Source organism: Pristiophorus japonicus, chromosome 11 (genome assembly GCF_044704955.1).
Source record: "Pristiophorus japonicus isolate sPriJap1 chromosome 11, sPriJap1.hap1, whole genome shotgun sequence".
NCBI classification, from domain to species: Eukaryota; Metazoa; Chordata; class Chondrichthyes; family Pristiophoridae; genus Pristiophorus; species Pristiophorus japonicus.
In genome coordinates, this window is record NC_091987.1 from 64,293,481 (window position 1) to 64,315,767 (window position 22,287).

The 22,287-nt window shown below is 43.9% G+C and overlaps 1 protein-coding gene across 1 annotated transcript in view; it reads left to right on the forward strand.

The window, feature by feature from the left end:
• Positions 1-22,287, forward strand: part of atg3 (autophagy related 3) — a 50,331-nt gene that overhangs the window by 7,171 nt on the left and 20,873 nt on the right. The window contains exons 2-5 of the mRNA XM_070892704.1: positions 2,016-2,065; positions 14,456-14,526; positions 14,810-14,917; positions 15,668-15,805. Coding sequence (XP_070748805.1) covers positions 2,016-2,065; positions 14,456-14,526; positions 14,810-14,917; positions 15,668-15,805 — 367 coding nt within the window. The remainder of the gene's footprint in view (positions 1-2,015; positions 2,066-14,455; positions 14,527-14,809; positions 14,918-15,667; positions 15,806-22,287) is intronic.

A 22,287-nucleotide genomic window follows, 5' to 3' on the forward strand; every position in this document is an offset into this window, starting at 1 on the left:
CCTTCTCCTTTTCCCCCATCCCTCCCCCTTCTCCTTTTCCCCCATCCCTCCCCCTTCTCCTTTTCCCCCATCCCTCCCCCTTCTCCTTTTCCCCCATCCCTCCCCCTTCTCCTTTTCCCCCATCCCTCCCCCTTCTCCTTTTCCCCCATCCCTCCCCCTTCTCCTTTTCCCCCATCCCTCCCCCTTCTCCTTTTCCCCCATCCCTCCCCTCGCTGTCAGAAACACAGACACTGACAGACAGAGAGATAGAGATACTGACAGAGACGCACTGGGGGGGGGGGTCATCCCAGCACGCTGTTGGAGGGCTCCCGGTGCTGCAGTCGGTAAGTAGAAAATTTTTTATTTGTTGAGTTTTTTAAAAATTATTTATTAATTTTTTTGGATTGATTTATTGGTTGATTTATTGATGTTTTTATAATTTATTATTGATGATGGCTCTTTATTTGTAAAATTGAAATGTTTAATGTTTGTAAACTTCCCTTTAAACCCCCCCCCCCACCCCCATTCCCTACGCCTGATTTGTAACCTACGCCTGATTTTCTAAAGTGTAGACAAGGTTTTTTTGAGCGTACAAAAATCTTCACTTACTCCATTCTAAGTTAGTTTGGAGTAAGTTTTCACTGCCGAAACTTTGAAAACAGGCGTAGGTGGCCAGACACGCCCCCTTTTGAAAAAAAATTCTGTTCCAAAGTGAAACTGTTCTAACTGACTAGAACTGGAGCAAACTAAATGGCGAGAATTTGAATTTCTAAGATACTCCGTTCTACACCAGTTGCTCCAAAAAATCAGGAGCAACTGAGGCTGAAACTTGGGGCCCAGTGAGTTGGAGCACTGTGAACAGTTCTGGTCTCCATATTATAAAAAGGATATAGAGGCATTGGAGAAGGTGCAAAAAAGATTCTCACGGATAATGACAGATCTGAAAGGTTATCACTGTCTGGAAAGACTGAACAGGCTGGAGCTCTTTTATCTGGAAAAAAGGCGGCTGAGGGGTAACTTGTTCATGGTCTTTAAGGTAACAAAAGGGTTTGATATGGTAGAAGTGGAGAAAATGTTTCCACTTGTGGGGGAGACCAAAACTCTGAGCCATAAATATAAGATAGTCACTAATAAATCCAAAGGGAATTCAGACGAAAGTTCGTTACCCAAAGAGTGGTAAGAATGTGGAATTCGCTACCACAAGGAGTAGTTGAGGTGACTAGCGTAGATACATTTAAGGGTAAGCTAGATCAGCACATACGGGAGAAAGGAATAGAAGGATATGCTGATGGGGTTAGATGAAGAAGGATTGGAGGAGGCTCACGTGGAGCATAAATGACGGCATAGATCAGTTGTGCTGCATTGTCTGTTTCTGTGCCGTAGGCCTGATGTATCTCGATGTGACTTCCTTTAAAATGAAACTGAATAATATCCTGTGCCTAGTGCAGCTTTAGACAGAATACTTCAGTAGTGATCTGACAAAATATAGTGGTTACCCTTTGATGGATAGAAAACTATTTATTTTTAATATGGTGTTAATGGGATGCTAGATGCTGAAGTTTGCTTTGGTTAAAATTCATCTTTTTTTGGACAGTCAGATGAAATACTGGATTGCTAAATTTGCCTTTGATTGTTACAATCTTAATCCATTCAGGAAATGAACAAAGAATAAGTTAGTAACCTCTTGCTTCCTAGAGCTACATGAAAAAAAATTCTAATTCAATAAACTGATTAGAACTCTTCAGGTATTGTATCTTTGAATGCTTTGTGGAAGAATTCATGTTTTTTAATCCACTATTAAATTGACCTTGTTTGCCATAGTTTTCCTGTGTACTAAATTCAAGTCTCTAGACCCAATAAAGACAATGTTTTAAAAATAAATGGCTACTTTCAATTGGCCATAATGCTCCTTTCTTTCTTGAGCACCAGTTTACAGTGTGAAATATAGAGCCATTCTCAGAACGCTCACAAAACATGATTGTTCCATTTAAACATACTTAATTTTGTGGGTATCCTTTTACTTTTTATTTTTGCAGTTTGTGGTAGCAGGAGATCATCTGGTCCATCACTGTCCTACATGGCAATGGTAAGTAAATAATGGATTGTGAAAAATTAGATCAAGAGAAAAGAGCCCCAGCCTGTTCAATCTTTCTCTTATGTGTAACCTCTCAGTTCTGGTATCATTCTAGTAACTGTTTTTGTACTTTCTGCAGTTCCTACCCAGAACTGTTCGATGTAGTCTAACCAAGGTTCTGTACAAGTTTAACATAACTTCTCTGGTTTACAATTCTATATATCTAGAAATGAACACCCCATCCCTCCTGGGGTTAATTTGCTTTATTAAAATAACTTAATAACCTGCATCATTACTTTTAGTGATTTGTGTATATGTACCCCCCCAGATCTCTGTGTCACTACCGTATTTAGACACTTATTTTCCAAGGATTACATGGCCTCTTCGTCCCATCAAAATGTACCCCCTCACACTTCTTTATATTGGTTAATTTGCTAATTATACACACATTCTGCAAGTTTATGAATGTCTTCCTGTATTTTATCGCAGTCCTCCTCTGTATTAACTACACCCCCTCCCCCCCCACCCCCCAACCCCACTTTAGTGTCGCCTGCAGATTTTGAAATTGTACTTCCAATTCCAGAGTCCAAATCATAAGAACATAAGAAATAGGAGCAGGAGTAGGCCATTCGGCCCTTCGAGCCTCTTCTGCCATTCAGTAAAATTATGACTGATCTTCTCTCTCAAATCCATCTTTGTGCACTATTCCCATATCCCTTAATATCCAAAAATCTGTCTTGAATATACTCAATGACTGAGCATCCACAGTCCTCTGGGGTAGAGAATTCCAAATATTCACAACCCTTTGAGTGAAAATATTTCTCCTCATTTCAGTCCTAAATGGCTGATGATTTTGTTTGTAAATCGTTTTTGTAAATGGTGAACAACAGTGGTCCCAGCAGCCATTCTCAGCAGCTATCCTTCTGGAACACCACTTTCCCTCCTTTTTGCTAATCTGAGTAACTAGCTTTAACCACTACACTCTGTTTTCTGTTTTGTAGCTAGCTTGCTATCCACACTGCTACATGTTCCCTGACTCTGCATGTTTTGACCATTGTCAGGAGTCTACGATGCAGTACCTTATCAAAGGCCTTTCTAAAATCCAAATATATTACGTCTATTAAATTACCTTTACCCTTTCAATAAGGTTGGTCACGCATAACCTTCCCTTTTTGAAATCCGTGCTGACCACTCTTTATTCTATTTTCAGTTCTAGATATTTTTCTATTGCATCTTTGAGTAAGGATTCCATTATCTTTCCCACCACCCATGTTAAGCTAATTAGTCTTTAGCTCCCTGGACTTGTTCTATTTCCCTTTTTAAATATAGGAATCACGTTTGCTGTCCTCTGGCACTATTCCCTTTTTTAATAATTTTTATGTATGTGTCATCATCATAGGCAGTCCCTCGAAATCGAGGAAGAATTGCTTCCACTCTAAAAGTGAGTTCTCAGATGACTGAACAGTCCAATACGGGAATTACAGTCTCTGTCACAGGTGGGACAGGCAGACAGTCGTTGGAGGAAAGGGTGGGTAGGGCGTCTGGTTTGCCGCACGCTCCTTCCACTACCTGCGCTTGTTTTCTGCATGCTCTCGGCGGCGAAACTCTAGGTGCTCAGCGCCCTCCCGGATGCTCTTCCTCCACTTAGCCAGGGACTCCCAGGTGTCGGTGGGGATGTTGCACTTAATCAAGGAGGCTTTGAGGGTGTCCTTGAAACATTTCCTTTGCCCACCTGGGGCTTGCTTGCCGTGTAGGAGTTCCGAGTGGAGCGCTTGCTTTGGGAGTCTTGTGTTGAGCATGCCTCTGCTATTTCTTTCCTAACTTTTAACATACGTGCTGCAATCCATCCGGATATGAGGTTTTATTCTCTAAGTATGATTAGTTTATCAATTATCTCTGCCTGCCCCCTTCTATCTTAAATGTCTTTATATATTTTTTGAACACTTCTTCTAATGCCATGTCTACCATGTTCGTCTCCTTCGTAAATACAGAGTCAAAGTAATTATTTAATATATCTGCCATTTCGCTGTCATTGCCTGAGAGTTTATCGTGCGTATCCCTGAGTGACCCTATCCTTGTCCTGATTTTTCTTTTGTTTGTGTCTGTCGAATACTTTACAATTGCTTTTTATTTTCCTTGAAAATTTAATTTTGTAGTTTCTCTTTGCCTTCCTAATTGTTTTTGACTTCTTTCCTAACCATTTCGTATTCCCTTTTGTCATCCTCTCCTTTGTTGTCAATGTACTTAGTGTATGCCTTTCTCTTTTTAGTTTCAGTTTTGCCCTTTTTATTCATCCATGGTGTGTCATTACTGGCTAGTTTGTTCTTGCTTTTTATTGGGATATATTTCTCCTGGATTCTTGATCACCGTTTTAAATGTTTCCCACTGCTGTTCTATTTCTTTACCAGTAAATGTTCCAGTTTGTTTTCCCAAATTCCAGCCTCAACCCTTAACCGCTATATTTTTTCCAATTTTTATTTTGGTCTTTGTCTGACTTGTGTCCTTTTCAATCTTTATCTTAAACCTTATTATGTTGTGATTGATTGCTATTATCTAGATGTTCCCCAATGCTTGCTTCTCTTATCTGTTCTGGTTCATTTCCCATTATTAGATACAGCAGTGCTCCATCACTTACTTGTTGGGCTGTTTACATACTGGGTAAGAAAGGAGTCCTGCACACATTAAAATGCCATTCCCATTTGCTTCCTCTTACCAGTTTATTTGGGGGTTGTTAAAATCTCCCATGATTATTATTCAATGTCCTTTACTCATTTCACATATTTGCTTACTTATTTCTTCCTTCACCTCCTTTCCACTATTAGGTGGCCTGTAGTAAACCCCTTTTGGTGTGATTGATCTCTTGTCTTTTATTTCAATCCTTATGAATTCTGTTTCTAACCTACTGTTAGTTATGTCCCTTTTTTCTACTGCCATTATGTACTCTAATTAGTACAGCTACCCCACCACCCCGTCCTTCCCTAGCCTTTCTGATTGTTATAACCTGCAATATTTAGTTGCTAGTCCTGTTCTTTATGTAGCCATGTTTGTTATCCCTACTACACCTGGTTCCTCACTATGTATTATTGCCTCCAGTACCCTGTTTAATTTTGGAAACTGTACAATTCTGTACAGGCAGTTTAATTTGTCTTTAATAGTTCCTTTTACTTTACTTTTAATTCTTTTTATACTTCTGTTTTACAACTGTGTTTGTTCCCTGACCATTTGTTACCAATGTTCCTTACCTTAGTCTGACCTTTATCCCATCTCCTATTTCTTTTATCGTCAGACTTGTGTTATCTTCACCAGATTCCGCGCCCCCCCACCCCCCTGCACCCGCTCCCGTCTTATTAGTTTAAAGTTTTATCAACAGCCCTACTTATCCTTTCCGCTAAGACACTGATCCTATTCTGGTTCAGGTGCATCCTGGCCCAGTGGTACAGCTCCGTCCTGTTCCAGTACAGATGCCAGTGTCCCATGAAATAGAACCCCTCCTTCCCACACCAGTCTTTCAGCCACACATTCACCTTCCTGACCTGCCTATCCCTAGGCCAATTAGCATGTAGATCGGATAGTAATCCCGAGATTATAATTCGTGAGATACTGTTTTTTAATTCTATGTGATTATCTGTCGAGCATCTTTACACGCGGTATCCTGGAGCTGTGCAATGGCACCCGATCCCCTTCTGCACATGTGCGCTGTTTACCGAAGCCGGGCATGTGCAGCTTCCAACAGTTGCGGCCCACATGATGGGCCATACTTTCCTCAGCTCTAAGGAGAAGGTCACTGGATTTGTTGGTGGCCCAGGATTGGGGGGGATGCGAGAGGATTGAAAGACAGAGGGGAGTGGCTGGGAGGAGAGGGTGAAGAGACGGGGGTAAGTAAAGAGAGAAGGGAGGGAAAAAAAGAGAGGGAAGGGTGGGGTGAGGTGAGGGAGAGAGCAGGAGGGGAGGGGGGGCGGGGTGGAGGCGCGAGGGAGGGGGCGGGAGGGGTGGAGGCGCGCGGGAGGGGTGGAGGGCAGGGTGGAGTGGAGGGAGGGGGCGGAGCTGAGGGGGGTGGCTAGGGTGGAGGTGAGATGGGGGCCAGGGTGGAGGCGAGATGGAGAGGGCCGGGATGGAGGTGGAGGGGTGGAGGCGAGATGGAGAGGGCCAGGATGGAGGTGGAGGGGTGGAGGTGAGGTGGAAGGCAGGGTGGAGGGGAGGGAGGGGGAGGGAGGAGGGGTGGAGGCGAGGTGGCGAGGTGGAAGGGAGGGGGCGGGGTGGAAGCTTGAGGGGGAGGGGAGGGAGGAGGGGGGCGGGGTCGAGGGGAGGGAGAGGGGTGCGGTGGTGGAGGGGAGGGTGTGAGAGACGGGGGAGTGGTGAGAGAGGGGGGGGGGAGTGGTGAGAGAGATTGGAGTGCGGGTGTGTGAGGGGGGACTGGGGGTGTGAGAGGGGAGTAGGGCGGTTGAGAGAGGGGAGGGAAGTGGGGAGCGTGAGGGAGGAGGGAAGTGGGGGGTGAGGAAGGGGATTGGGGGTGGTGAGTGGGGTGGGATTAGAGAGGGGTGTGGGGGGGCAGAGAGGGGAATGGGGTTTGGATTAGTGGGAGGGGGGAAGAGGGGAATGGGTTTGGATGGAAGTGGGGAGAGAGGGGTGTGTGGGCGAGGGGAGTGTGGGGGGGATTGGAGAGAGAGAGAGAGAGAGAGAGGTGAGGAGGGAAGGCGAGAAAGAGGACTGTGGGTGGAGTGAAGGGGGAGTGCGGCGGCAAGTAGGTACTGTGGGGGAGGTGTTGTGGGGTGGGGGACAAGGAAGAGGCAAGAGGAGAGAGATTTAGGAAGAGGGGAGGGGGTAAGGGTCGGGGAGAGAAGGGCCACGATGTGGCAGAGGTGAGGGGGAGGACAGGAACTTAGACAGGGTAAGATGGTCAGAAACTCGCTGGGGCGGGGGCGTGATGGAAGAGCAGTCAGGAACCTGGGCATGAGGAGATGGTCAGGGATTCTGGGGGGGGTGGGGCGGAGCGGAGGTCAGGAACTTGGGCAGGGGGCAAAGGTAAGGAACTTGGGCGGTGGGATGAGGTCTATTGGGAAAAGATCAGAAACTCGGGCATTGGGAGGAAGGTTATGAACTTGGGGTGAGCAGGACCTTGTTTGGGGGGTGGAATAAGGTATTTTCCCACGAGGGTGAGCCCTGACTGTTTTATGTGAGCTCTGTTCTGGCTCGAGCCTGGCAGTCAGAATAGCTCAAATTGCACTTTGCAAAGTACTTGATTACTTAGGTAGGCTGGATCTAATTACACAGATAAACTGCTAGGTGTGTCTTGTCCTGCAAGGGGACCAATCTGAAATCTGATGCTGGAAATAAATGCGACAAATAGTAATTCATAACTTCTGATATATCCTTAGCAGGACCTCACCCCTTTTCTTCCCCATGTCATTGGTCCCAACATGGACCACGACAACTGGGTCTTTCCCTCCCATTCCAAGTTCCTCTACAGTTGCTCCGAGTTATCCTTTACCTTTGCACCAGGTCGGCAACACACCCTTCTGGACTCTGTTGCGAATGTAAAGGACACTATCTATCCCCCTAATTATCGAATATCCTATGATTACAATCTTTCTAGTCTACCCTACAGCCCGCATCCTTATCCTCACAGGTATCAAATACATTGTCTCTGTTGGACAGGACCACTGTCTGTGGGACTTCCTTCTCTATCTCCCCTTGGTTCCCCTTACCCTACTGACTAGTCACACTCTCCCCTTCCTGCACCTGTGCTCTCCTCTGAAGTGTGACTGCACTTGAGAAAACTATCCAAAAATTCCTCTCCCTCCCTTATGTGTCAGAGAGTCTCTAACTCGCACATTAGGTCACAAACTCTGAGCTGGAGTGTCTCAAGCCAAAAGTATTTACTACTAATGTGGCAGTCTCCCTGTCCACAAACTCCCACATATTATAATCGCAACACATAACCTGCCCTGCTATTTCTAGTATTTATTTATTTGTATAATTTAGGTCTAGATATAATATAGTTACTTGAGGTCTAAATTATATTCAAATATTTGGATTTAGCTTGATTTCAGATTTGTTTGTAGCTAATTAGCCTTTTTTGTTTATTACCTTCTTCATTTTATTATTTCCTTAACTCATATTATTTATATATATCAGGTTTTATTTTCTAGTTGTATAGCAACCGACTTATATATATTATTTATATATATATATATTGGAGCTGGAAAATTTTAACCAAAGATCAGGGGGCCAAAATTGCCCCTCTCCTTAAAGCCTGTTACCACCGCAAATCGGCTACCACGCTGCAGAGCGGAGTGGCCGGCGACTTTTTGTGGAATGCCCGCTGCTAGCCCAGTTGCCCTTCCGAGGTTTCGCAGTGGTGCCCCGATTTCTCCACTGCTGCCGATCTGTGGTGAGCACGTCACCACCGTGCACACCGCCAATCCCCCTTTCCCCCCCCCCCCCCGCCCCACTCCGAGGGCGACATTCCCCTCTGAAAATCTTCGACCTGCCCAGGCGATGCCAAAACCTGTTTTTTCTTGGTGGTCCAGTGAGGCTGTGGCCTTCTGCAACGACGGTGTAGCTTCCCTTAAAAAGGAGGATGCACTGCCGCCGCCATGTTTTTTTTTGTGGCCGACTGCTATGTCGGCCTGACAATTTTGGCCGGGCCACCAACAGGCAGCCGGCACCCCCTCTTGGGTGCCAGGCCGTTAACCCAGCCAAAACCCTCCCTGGTAGCCCAGTGGACCGAAGTTTTAAAATCATGAAGGCTCGCCCCTTTCAGTAAAGGAGAGCCGTGATGACGCAGCACCGTGATGACGTCATCGCGACGGTCACTCCGCATCGCCTCCAACTTCCACCCCTCAGGTGTTGGCACCGCTGCATATCCGCCCCTCAAGTGTTGTCACCACCCCCATTAACAGCGATTTCTGGATCCAAGGGAAAAAAAACAACTAAGAGCCGAAAGTCGCTCGAGGTTAAAAACCATCGAAATGGGATGGAAATGCCCTGTTTCACGTGGGGGGGGGGGGGGGGGGAAATTTCTATCCTCAGTTCTTTTCCAGCTTTGGGAAACTTTAAGGAAAAAACAAGCAAAGTTTAAGTAAAATTAATGCATTTAACTTTCAATCTCCAATTCTCAGTTCTTTACGCCTCAGATCCTTTATGACCTTCATATCTTCAACTTCTCATTAATTAGCTTCTCGGCTATGCCAGAGGTGTACTTGTTTAACTTTTGGATTTACTTTCTGTTAAAAATGGTACTAAAGTTTTTTTTCCCACAAGTTCAAAATGTTCTCCCCTCCAAAAAAAGAATCTAACTTCAAAATATTTTTAAGCAATTGTTAATGGTATTCATTGTAAATAAAAACATCATGGGACTCGATTTGTGTTTTTGTTTTAGAAACATAGAAACATAGAAAATAGGTGCAGGAGCAGGCCATTCAGCCCTTCTAGCCTGCACCGCCATTCAATGAGTTCATGGCTGAACATGAAACTTCAGTACCCCCTTCCTGCTTTCTCGCCATAACCCTTGATCCCCCGAGTAGTAAGGACTTCATCTAACTCCCTTTTGAATATATTTAGTGAATTGGCCTCAACTACTTTCTGTGGTAGAGAATTCCACAGGTTCACCACTCTCTGGGTGAAGAAGTTTCTCCTCATCTCGGTCCTAAATGGCTTACCCCTTATCCTCAGACTGTGACCCCTGGTTCTGGACTTCCCCAACATTGGGAACATTCTTTCTGCATCTAACCTGTCTAAACCCGTCAGAATTTTAAACGTTTCTATGAGGTCCCCTCTCATTCTTCTGAACTCCAGTGAATACAAGCCCAGTTGATCCAATCTTTCTTGATAGGTCAGTCCCGCCATCCCGGGAATCAGTCTGGTGAACCTTCGCTGCACTCCCTCAATAGCAAGAATGTCCTTCCTCAAGTTAGGAGACCAAAACTGTACACAATACTCCAGGTGTGGCCTCACCAAGGCCCTGTACAACTGTAGCAACACCTCCCTGCCCCTGTATTCAAATCCCCTCGCTATGAAGGCCAACATGCCATTTGCTTTCTTAACCGCCTGCTGTACCTGCATGCTAACCTTCAATGACTGATGTACCATGACACCCAGGTCTCGTTGCACCTTCCCTTTTCCTAATCTGTCACCATTCAGATAATAGTCTGTCTCTCTGTTTTTACCACCAAAGTGGATAACCTCACATTTATCCACATTATACTTCATCTGCCATGCATTTGCCCACTCACCTAACCTATCCAAGTCACTCTGCAGCCTAATAGCATCCTCCTCGCAGCTCACACTGCCACCCAACTTAATATCATCCGCAAATTTGGAGATACTGCATTTAATCCCCTCGTCTAAATCATTAATGTACAATGTAAACAGCTGGGGCCCCAGCACAGAACCTTGCGGCACTCCACTAGTCACTGCCTGCCATTCTGAAAAGTACCCGTTTACTCCTACTCTTTGCTTCCTGTCTGACAACCAGTTCTCAATCCACGTCAGCACACTACCCCCAATCCCATGTGCTTTAACTTTGCACATTAATCTCTTGTGTGGGACCTTGTCGAAAGCCTTCTGAAAGTCCAAATATACCACATCAACTGGTTCTCCTTTGTCCACTTTACTGGAAACATCCTCAAAAAATTCCAGAAGATTTGTCAAGCATGATTTCCCTTTCACAAATCCATGCTGACTTGGACCTATCATGTCACCATTTTCCAGATGCACTGCTATGACATCCTTAATAATTGATTCCATCATTTTACCCACTACTGAGGTCAGGCTGACCGGTCTATAATTCCCTGTTTTCTCTCTCCCTCCTTTTTTAAAAAGTGGGGTTACATTGGCTACCCTCCACTCCATAGGAACTGATCCAGAGTCAATGGAATGTTGGGAAATGACTGTCAATGCATCCGCTATTTCCAAGGCCACCTCCTTAAGTACTCTAGGATGCAGTCCATCAGGCCCTGGGGATTTATCGGCCTTCAATCCCATCAATTTCCCCAACACAATTTCCCGACTAATAAAGATTTCCCTCAGTTCCCCCTCCTTACTAGACCCTCTGACCCCTTTTATATCCGGAAGGTTGTTTGTATCCTCCTTAGCGAATACCGAACCAAAGTACTTGTTCAATTGGTCTGCCATTTCTTTGTTCCCCGTTATGACTTCCCCTGATTCTGACTGCAGGGGACCTACGTTTGTCTTCACCAACCTTTTTCTCTTTACATACCTATAGAAACTTTTGCAATCCGCCTTAATGTTCCCTGCAAGCTTCTTCTCGTACTCCATTTTCCCTGCCCTAATCAAACCCTTTGTCCTCCTCTGCTGAGTTCTAAATTTCTCCCAGTCCCCAGGTTCGCTGCTATTTCTGGCCAATTTGTATGCCACTTCCTTGGCTTTAATACTATCCCTGATTTCCCTAGATAGCCACGGTTGAGCCACCTTCCCTTTTTTATTTTTACGCCAGACAGGAATGTACAATTGTTGTAGTTCATCCATGCGGTCTCTAAATGTCTGCCATTGCCCATCCACAGTCAACCCCCTAAGTATCATTCGCCAATCTATCCTAGCCAATTCACGCCTCATACCTTCAAAGTTACCCTTCTTTAAGTTCTGGACCATGGTCTCTGAAATTACTGTTTCATTCTCCATCCTAATGCAGAATTCCACCATATTATGGTCACTCTTCCCCAAGGGGCCTCGCACAATGACATTGCTAATTAATCCTCTCTCATTACACAACACCCAGTCTAAGATGGCCTCCCCCCTAGTTGGTTCCTCAACATATTGGTCTAGAAAACCATCCCTTATGCACTCCAGGAAATCCTCCTCCACCGTATTGCTTCCAGTTTGGCTAGCCCAATCTATGTGCATATTAAAGTCACCCATTATAACTGCTACACCTTTATTGCATGCACCCCTAATTTCCTGTTTGATGCCCTCCCCAACATCCCTATTACTGTTTGGAGGTCTGTACACAACTCCTACTAACGTTTTTTGCCCTTTGGTGTTCTGCAGCTCTACCCATATAGATTCCACATCATCCAAGCTAATGTCTTTCCTAACTATTGCATTAATCTCCTCTTTAACCAGCAATGCTACCCCACCTCCTTTTCCTTTTATTCTATCCTTCCTGAATGTTGAATACCCCTGAATGTTGAGTTCCCAGCCCTGATCATCCTGGAGCCACGTCTCCGTAATCCCAATCACATCATATTTGTTAACATCTATTTGCACAATTAATTCATCCATCTTATTGCGGATACTCCTTGCATTAAGACACAAAGCCTTCAGGCTTGTTTTATTAACACCCTTTGTCCTTTTAGAAGTTTGCTGTACAGTGGCCCTTTTTGTTCTTTGCCTTGGGTTTCTCTGCCCTCCACTTTTCCTCATCTCCTTTCTGTCTTTTGCTTTTGTCTCCTTTTTGTTTCCCTCTGTCTCCCTGCATTGGTTCCCATCCCCCTGCCATATTAGTTTAAATCCTCCCCAACAGCACTAGCAAACACTCCCCCTAGGACATTGGTTCCGGTCCTGCCCAGGTGCAGACCGTCCGGTTTGTACTGGTCCCACCTCCCCCAGAACCGGTCCCAATGCCCCAGAAATTTGAATCCCTCCCTGCTGCACCACTGCTCAATCCACTTATTCATCTGCGCTATCCTGCGATTCCTACTCTGACTATCACGTGGCACTGGTAGCAATCCCGAGATTACTACTTTTGAGGTCCTACTTTTTAATTTAGCTCCTAGCTCCTTAAATTCGTTTCGTAGGACCTCATCCCTTTTTTAAACCTATGTCGTTGGTACCAATGTGCACCACGACAACTGGCTGTTCTCCCTCCCATTTCAGAATGTCCTGCACCCGCTCCGAGACATCCTTGACCCTTGCACCAGGGAGGCAACATACCATCCTGGAGTCTCGGTTGCGGCCGCAGAAACGCCTATCTATTCCCCTCACAATTGAATCCCCTATCACTATCGCTCTCCCACTCTTTTTCTTGCCCTCCTGTGCAGCAGAGCCAGCCACGGTGCCATGAACTTGGCTGCTGCTGCCCTCCCCTGATGAGTCATTCCCCTCAACAGTACCCAAAGCGGTGTATCTGTTTTGCAGGGGGATGACCACAGGGGACCCCTGCACTACCTTCCTTGCACTACTCTTCCTGTTGGTCTTCCATTCCCTATCTGGCTGTGGACCCTTTCCCTGCGGTATGACGAACTCACTACACGTGATACTCACGTCATTCTCAGCATCGTGGATGCTCCAGAGTAAATCCACCTTCAGCTCCAATTCCGTAACGCGGAGCGTCAGGAGCCGGAGGTGGACACACTTCCCGCACACGTAGTCGTCAGGGACACCGGAAGTGTCCCTGAGTTCCCACATGGTACAGGAGGAGCATAACACCCGACCGAGCTCTCCTGCCATGTCTTAACCCTTAGATACACTTAAACTGGTAATAACAATGTTAAAAGTTACTGACCAATATAAGAAGAAAAAGAAAAACTACTCACCAATCACCAGCCAATCACTTACCCCCTAGGCTGTGACGTCACCTTTGTATCTTTGCCTTCTCCCTGTAGCTGCACCGGTACGCCTCTCGCCGACCCCGGACTCGCGCTGCTCCGAGTTCCCGCCTCCTCGACTGACTGCTCGAACTGCTCGACTCCCGCTGGCCTTTATAGGCCTCTCGCCGACCCCGGACTCGCGCTGCTCCGAGCTCCCGCCTCCTCGACTGACTGCTCGAACTGCTCGACTCCCGCTGGCCTTTATAGGCCTGTCGCCGACCCCGGACTCGCGCTGCTCCGAGCTCCCGCCTCCTCGACTGACTATTTAAAACACATTGTAATAATGTGATGCAATATAGAATTCTTGTACAGAAAATTCCACGTAAGGCAAACTTCTGTTTGAAAAGGATTACTTAGATCTTTGGGTCTAAAATCCATTGGGCCAACATCTCATCTTTAATTGCCAGGATAGGCCCACTGGGAATCCCTTGTGACCCTGCCAGAATATTTCGAGTCAGGGGAGGTTCGTTGATTTAAATATTTCTGGTGGGTGCATCTTGGGAGTTGGGAGAAATGACGGAGGCTTGCCACTCGGGTTAAAATGGCGAGCCCAGGTCCAATCATGAAATTTCTAAGTGGCTTCACAAGGGAGCCAATAGGCAATCGGGTCATCAGTCGCAGTCAAGTTTTTTGGGGCCCTGATCAAGGCCCAGGCATGAATCTCCGACGGGCCCCACTTCTGCTGACCAGGAGATACTTGTAGTTTACAGTTGGAACAGGTTTGCTGGAAAAACTTGGTTGAGATTTTGATTTTTAAAATAATGTTATTCTGATAAACTGCTAATACATATACAAGATGTAAAGTGCATTTATAATGAATTGATTGTTATCTGCATGCTCCTGTTTTCTTCAGGGGAACAGGGGAGGATGCCAAGGTCAAACCTTACTTACCCAAGGAAAAGCAGTTTCTGGTGACTCGAAATGGTACGAGTTTGTTTTTATAGAATCAATTAATTAATTATACTTTACATCATTATGAACTGGTGTCTCCTTGCTGTTTAAAATATTGTTAAACACCATATTTAGTTCTAAATTTTTCACTGTTTATTTGTTCACTGACTAAACACTCTTAATACTTAAATATTGTTAAACTGTGTACTTTTAACAAACTAGTGATATTTTTGTTTTGTTTTGATATGTAGAGTAAACTGCTTGTACTGTTTCACCAAGAATCTCTTTTTTTCTCTTTGCCCCCCACCCCCCACAGTTCCCTGCTATAAGCGCTGCAAACAGATGGAGTACTCTGATGAATTTGAGGCGGTCATTGAAGAGGATGATGGTGATGGGGGATGGGTGGATACTTATCATCATTCAGGTATCATGAAAGCAAATCAAAAAGGGATGGATTACACATCGGAAATGTTAATAGACCAATTCTAAAACTGTCAGGAAATGTTGTACTTTCTTGTAATTTGACAAACTGCTTTGAAAAATAAACTGTAGACCAGAGTCAACCCAGGTAAAATCTAGACTTCAGTTGGTATTTGTGCAAGGTATGTTTATATATAAGGTATTCAGAATTGTGCAAAATGTTACTTGGTTTTGTGTCAAATCAGCTGTAAAATACTAAAATGCTTGGTTAACTGCAGCTTTTTGAGGAATTACTCTATTGCCAATTTTTTTTGTTGCACTTCAACTATGAATTAACCTGATTTTGAACCAGTTGCCTTAGAATGTAAAGGTGTCTATGCCTTTATTTGTTCATACATTTGGGTTTCCTTTGCTGGCAATACTTGCAGTACTGCAGAATAATTGATTAGTTTGAGTATAAGGATTTGCTGTGCTTTTTAAGACCAACTGCGAGAGAACAGAATTGTTGGGTAAGAGTGATTGATTAGAAGATCTAATTGAGCGGATCAGATGGCATCACAAACCTGATGCCTGAACCCCAGATGAGATCATTATAGTAACTTTCCCCTGCCCATTTTTCTCAAAGTATAAGCCTGACCTAATATGGAGTTATCTGTTGACTTTTTAAAGGATTTTTTTTTGTTGCTGACATTACGAATTGCAAAGTTTGTCTGACAGCTCCAACTGCTTCTTGTGCATTTTCTTCCATCGGTAGGTGTTGCTGGATTGACAGAAACAGTTACAGAGATTACTTTAGAAAGCAAGGACAACTCAAAGTGTATAGGGGCAACCACAGCATGTATAGATGATAACGAGGAAGATGAAGACGAAGGAGAAGCAGCTGACATGGAAGGTGAGATCACAGCTACACTCAGTACTAAATAGCAGTCCTTTTAAAATACTCTCTCCCTTCTGGGGGCACTGACGCTTGCTGGAATACAGTTTCATGGGTACTGGTGACCCACGTGTATCTTGCTCAAGTGGTCATTCTTCATGAATATGCAAGACAATGAGTGGCTATTAAACCATTGAGGATATGACGGTCATAGAAATAGGCCTAGGGCATTCAGACCTTCGAGAGAGTTCTGTCATTCGGTGAGATCATGTGGCTAAAGGAGTGTTGTGAGCTTGAGGGGTTCGATTTCCTGGGACAAGAAGCAGCTGTACCAGCTGGGACCAAGGTCCCAGCTGAAAGGATAACTAAGGCTGTATATAAGACTTTAAATTAATAACATTGGGGAGGGAACTGCTAGAAATTGTGGAAACATAACAATAAAAGAACCAGGAAAAGAAAGTAAAGGACAAATAAGGATGACACAAATGGCCAGAGATCGATATTCATAGAGTATAAAGGTAAAATAACTACTAAAAACAAAGAATGGAATAATAAATAAAAACAATTTAAACAGTTGGTATAGTAATGTATGTAGTGTTCAAAACAAAATGGATGAACTGGAGGCACTAATTTGTAGAAGGTATCCGGATATAGTAGGAATGACAAACATAGTGATATAGCGAACAGGATTGGCAACTAAGTATTACAGGATGTAACACATTTAGGAAAGAAAGGGAAGGAAGGAGGGGAGTTGGAGTAGCTGTACTAGTTAAAGATAACAGTAGAAAAAAAGGATGCAAGTAGTAGTAAGCTAGATACAGAATCTATATGGATTAATTTAAAAGACAAGAAGGAATCCAACACCCTAATAGGGGTATACTATAGATCACCAAATAGTGGAAGGGAATTGGAGAAAGAATTTATGTAGGCAAAGCTACGAGGTGAGTAGCAGGCATAGAATAATAATCATGGGAGATTTCAACAACCTCCAAGAAAACTGGCAGGAAGAGAGAGAGCCTGAGGGGGGTCAGAAGAGAGAAAGCCTAGGGTGGGAGGTAGGGAGGAAGAGCGAGCCTGGGGGAAGGGGGAGGAGAGAGAGAGAGAGACGGACATGGGTGGGGGGGATCAGAGGGGAGAGAGGGAACACCGGGAAGACACATCATGCTCTTGCTACCTCCTATAAGAAACATCGTTGGAGTGATGCAATCCAGAAGTCACGACACTGTCACTATTTACTTTATACCCAATAAACCTGTTAACAATATGTATACAATTGGTGGGGGGGTGGGGGGGGTAAGGTCATGCATCTGCGCTGGTGTAAGGAGGGACTTCGGCAAGAGTGATGCAGCACTTGCGTTGGGGGTAAGGCACATCGGCTGGGGGAGGCAGCACTTGTGCTGGGGGAGCAAGGGACTTTGGCAGGGGAAGGCAGCACTTGCGCTGGGGTAAGGGACTTCAGCTGGCACTTGGTGGCTTCTGGGGAGATCTAACCTTTGTGGCTTCTGGAAGTCAAAGTGGATTGAGTTACAATTTGCGAAGTCAGTGACAACTTGGGATGGGCGGTTCCAGTTACACATTCCAGAGAAACTTCAGGGTGTGGCTTATCCTCCAAGGGGACCAATCCGAGTCAAAGGGCGGCCATTTTTACAGTACAAGTAAACGCGTCCTTAAAATTATGAATGGGTCGACAGGGTAGATGTGAAGAGAATATTTCTACTTGTGGGAGAATCCAAAACTAGGGGATATAAATACAAGATAGTTATCAATACATCCAATAGGGAAATGAGGAGAAGTGGTTGAGGTAAATAGCTTGGTTGCTTTCAAAAGGAAACTAAACAAGTACATAAGAGAAAAGGGAATAGAAAGAAATGCTGAAAGGCTGAGATGAGGTAGATAGAATGGGAGGAGACTCATGTGGAGTATAAACACCCACCCATTGTGTGTTTCCTAACCTTTCTCCTAAATAACATGGCTCTGATTTTAAGGTTATGATCCCTTGTCCTAGACTTCCCCACCATCGGAAGAAGTTTCTCTCTATCAATCCTGTCAATTCCTTTCCAAATCATTAACATTCCAATCAAACCACCTCTTAAACTTCAGTGTTCCAGGGAACACAAGCCTAGTTTATGTAATCTCTCCTCATAATCTAACCCTTGGAGCCCTAGTAACATTGTGGTGAATCTGCGCTTCACTACTTCCATGGCCAATATATCCTTTCTAAAATGTGGTGCCCAGAACTGTGCACAGTACTCCAGATGTGGTCTAACCAGGGCTTTGTGTAGCTGCAGAAAAACTTCCTACCTTTTTATATTCTAGCCTTCTAGTTATAAAGTCTAATATTCCATTGGCCTTTTTGATTATTTTTTTGTACCTACATTTTAGTGATCTGTGTACATGGACCCCTAAATCTCTTTGGAACTCCACTGTTAACTTTTCACCATTTAAATAATTCTCAGATGTATTCTTTTTTTGCTCCAAAATGGATGTCTTCACACTTATCTGCGTTAAAATCCATCTACCACAGTTTTGCCCACCCATGTCTCTTTGTAATTTTCTGCTCCCATCTACACTACTTACTATACCACCAATCTTTGTGTCACTGGGAAACTTGGATATATGGTTCTCCAATGCACTATGTTAGATCTCTTAATTTCCAATGAAATACGAACTCCGATGGTAGTTTTAACTTTTTAATCTCGGCAGAGAGTAACAAACTGCTTGGCTTCAAGCCAGGTCTTTGTTCTTACTGAGACACATGGTCAAAATGGCTGTACTTTATACCTGGATCAATTTACAGAAAAGAACTCGCCTTCTTTGACCTTATTGGCTCAATTGAAAGTCTTTTAACGTTTTATTGGCTCGCTACCCAAGGTCCGAAAATGTCAAGTTGATTGATGAGTTAATGCAACATGCTGAGCAGCACGTAGTAGCTTTGACTTGGGGTTCTGTGAATTTTCAAAGCCTGTCTAAATGAGCCTGTTTGAATACTCTATCACACTAACAATCAAAAAGTCATTAATAAATACAGTGAATAGTTGAGGCCCGAGCACAGATCCTTGTGGAACACCATGCAAGACTTATCTTTTTATAAGAACAGGTTTTAACCTGTAAGATCTTATCTTGACCCTACACTTTACCGGGTTCAAACATGTGAGACAGAACAACACAGATACAGGATGTTTCTTCACCACCCCAATCCAGGGGTTATCTTCACTTCGAATAATCAAAAGAAATACAAGCAATTTATGATAGCATTAAATGCACAATCTGCCCTCACCAAGCTATCCTATTAAGGTACCTTGCAACAGTTAAAATTGCCTATTATCTAAATGATCAATACAAAGCAAAGGGTTAATTCCAGCCATGGTCAGCGATCGGAAATTAACTCGCTGATTCCCTTAGTAACTGACCAGGTTACCAATCTTGTGACTGCAGCAGTGGATGAGAGACTTTGCACTGTAATTATACTTGGAAAATTGGCTATCGGCCTATTGCGTGCATGTTCAAAACTATCCAGACTATCAAAAAGATTTTATACTTCAGTCAAATATAACTTCTGCGAGCTCGGTTGGTTCTCTTATCAATCCATGGGACAGTTACTTAGGCAGGGATTGTTCTCTTACAGTCTTGTCGATCCATGGGACAGTTACTTCATTTGTCTGTATTTCTTAAAGTTCAACAAAAAGGTCTCTTGACCTGCAAGCTGTAGCTAAACTTCTTACCTTTTTATATTCTAGCCTTCCAGTTATAAAGTCTAATATCCCATTAGCCTTTTAAATTTTTTTTGTACCTACTACATTTTATTGATCTGTGTTATAAGAATTTAGTGAATTTGTAGGTTCAGCCATCCAAATGCTGGTCTTACAGTTCCACCTTTAAGTGATTGGACTCAAATCTTTTGATTCTCAGTCACTTTAGTTCAGTTTTTAATTCTTATTATCTCGATCCACTCCTGCTATTGGCGCCTCCTGTTAACACGGCAATTTATTATCAGAAGATACAACACAATCACTAGCTGCACAACAACTAGCACATGCGAGACAATCCATATCCAAGGAAGAATTTCAATATCCGTTCCTATGTCCCATCAGGACAAATTGTCCCCAATCTTAGACAGTTATTTACATCATTCACGGTTCTTCTGGGCCAGTCCATAATAATGGTCTTGGGGTTGTTTAACACATTTCCTTAACTCTACCAAGTGTTCTGGTAGAGGTGGGATGTCATAGCCTAATCGCACCACGTACTGGTGTAATTGCTTCTTTAAATCATCTTCTACAGCAATACCTACTTGTCTGTGCAAATAAATGCTTAATAAAACCCACGCCCCAAGTCTCAGTTTGGACTGGGGTAAAGCAAAAAGTTCCCGCTGCAATGGGACAAGTCAGGTTGGTACAGAGTCTTAGTAAGTTGGTAAGTGGACATTGCTGTCAGATCTCAATCAGTTACTCACGAGGGGAGCTTTGCCTCAGCAATACACTGCAGGTTTTCTCGGGCTTATTCCATTAACCAAGATCCATACATTACACATGCATCATTTTGAGCCGTTTCATCAAAGGTCTTTTGTTCTTTTCTATAATCTGGTTTATTTTTAAACATGGGATTCTAAACTTTTAACCTCGTCCTGCAAATGAATGGTCGTGATTTGGTCCTCCCCCAGTTCTTCTTGCTGCAGACCATTCATTTTACTTAATGTTCTTTAATTGATTTCTGACCTTTTTACAGATTGGTCGAGGCTAGCCAAATCAAAACTGTTAACGAGAGAGGTTCCTGTAATAAAAACAGTTGCGGCATCATTAATCAGGCCTGGCCGCCTTCTGTTATGATTAATATTACTTTCCTTAAATTCGGTGTTGTATAACTGTTCTAATTCTGATTCTGTTAGGCTTGTACTGGCCCTCTGCCAAAATCCCCTGATTAATTCCTGTATCATTCTCCCATATAAGTGCACTGTTTCAGGCTTACACCACTTCGATCAGATTCAGTATTACAGGCACCACTTCGTGATGCACATCATGGTACAATATCATCCGAGTCAGGATTACCACTAGCCTGTTTGTTGGTCCTTGGATGTGTTTAGGACAAACAATCGACTCTTCCCACAAATCTGTTTTATTCACAGGAGGAGGAACCTTTGAAAAAGTTTTTAATTCAACCGCGCTACCTTCCTTGTATTCCTTGATTTAATGGACGGTTACAGCGGGATGATTACCATACTCCTGGAAATGTACCCTGGTCCTATACCCTCGGCCATCCTTACTTCTACCATTCACTATATCTAAGGGGTCCTCCTCTTTTACTGTGTCATGGTGTTGAAGGGAGCTGTGGAGTTTGTCTGTGGACAGGAGGTGGTTCTGGTTCTGGAACTGGGGCTGGGGAGGCTCTGACAGCTCCTGTGTCCTGTCCACTTTCATTTGGAACATATTGTACCTAATTTGGTGGGGGTATCCCATCGGGCAGCCCTTTCTCCTCATCCCACTGGAGAGGATGAATCCGGTTCACCGTGCTCGTAATTGTTTCTTGTCGTCTCGGTGACTGGCTAGTGAACTGAAAAAGCTTCATCTGGTTAATATGAAACCATTTAATTCTCTTGGGTAAACAGATTGTGTATACCAGGGGACTAGCTTTACCAATGATATTATACGGTCCCTTGTACAGGGGTTCAAACACTTCCACCCTTGCATTGTTTCATACCCTTACTTAGCTTCCCACTTCCCACTCCTGAGGTTTAGTCAGGGCCAGGTGTAGTCGGTTGCATTGGTGTGCCCTTCCAATGTTATGGGCAGCCCCAAGATTCAGTTCCTTTAAAGTTTCCCAAAGGTTACTCAGGAACTTGTCCCGAGTCATTTTCTTAGTTTGTCTGACAGTTAAAGTGGGAACCAATTTCATCAAATGGTCCACTAAAACAAAACAGTATTTATTGCCCTTCTTAGTGGTGGGCAGAGGTCTGACAAAATCCACCTGCACACACTGCCACAATCCCTCTAGTCGACAGGTATGTCCCATGTCCCAAGGGAACCTTTTGTGTGGGTCAGGATTGTTAGTTGCACATGCCAAACAAGTTTCACAGTAATCCTCGACAACTTCCCTCAAATGGGGCCACCATCCCAATGTCCAATATCTTTAAAATTTCATTCAGCAATTCAAAAATGGTTCTTGCTGAATTAAGAAAACACCCATCAGCAGAAAGGGTTAACTTCTGTCTAGGTTTATAAGAAGGCGGAGCAAAACATTGTCTGACATCATTACGTCACTTCACATAAATTTAAGAAAAACTTTTCCAAACAAACCAAATGCCATCTTTTATTTTTCCTAGCAAAAATCATTATCAACATAGGGTGTCTTCCTTTTTTTCTCCTCCATGTGAATGTCTCGTGTCCGGAATTAGAGGCAATCACACTTTGAAATAACCAGAATTTCACCGTGGCAACAAATGAGAGTCAGGTTTTCATAGGTTAATTAACCACAATAACTCCAAATTAATTTTCAAAGGACACCAT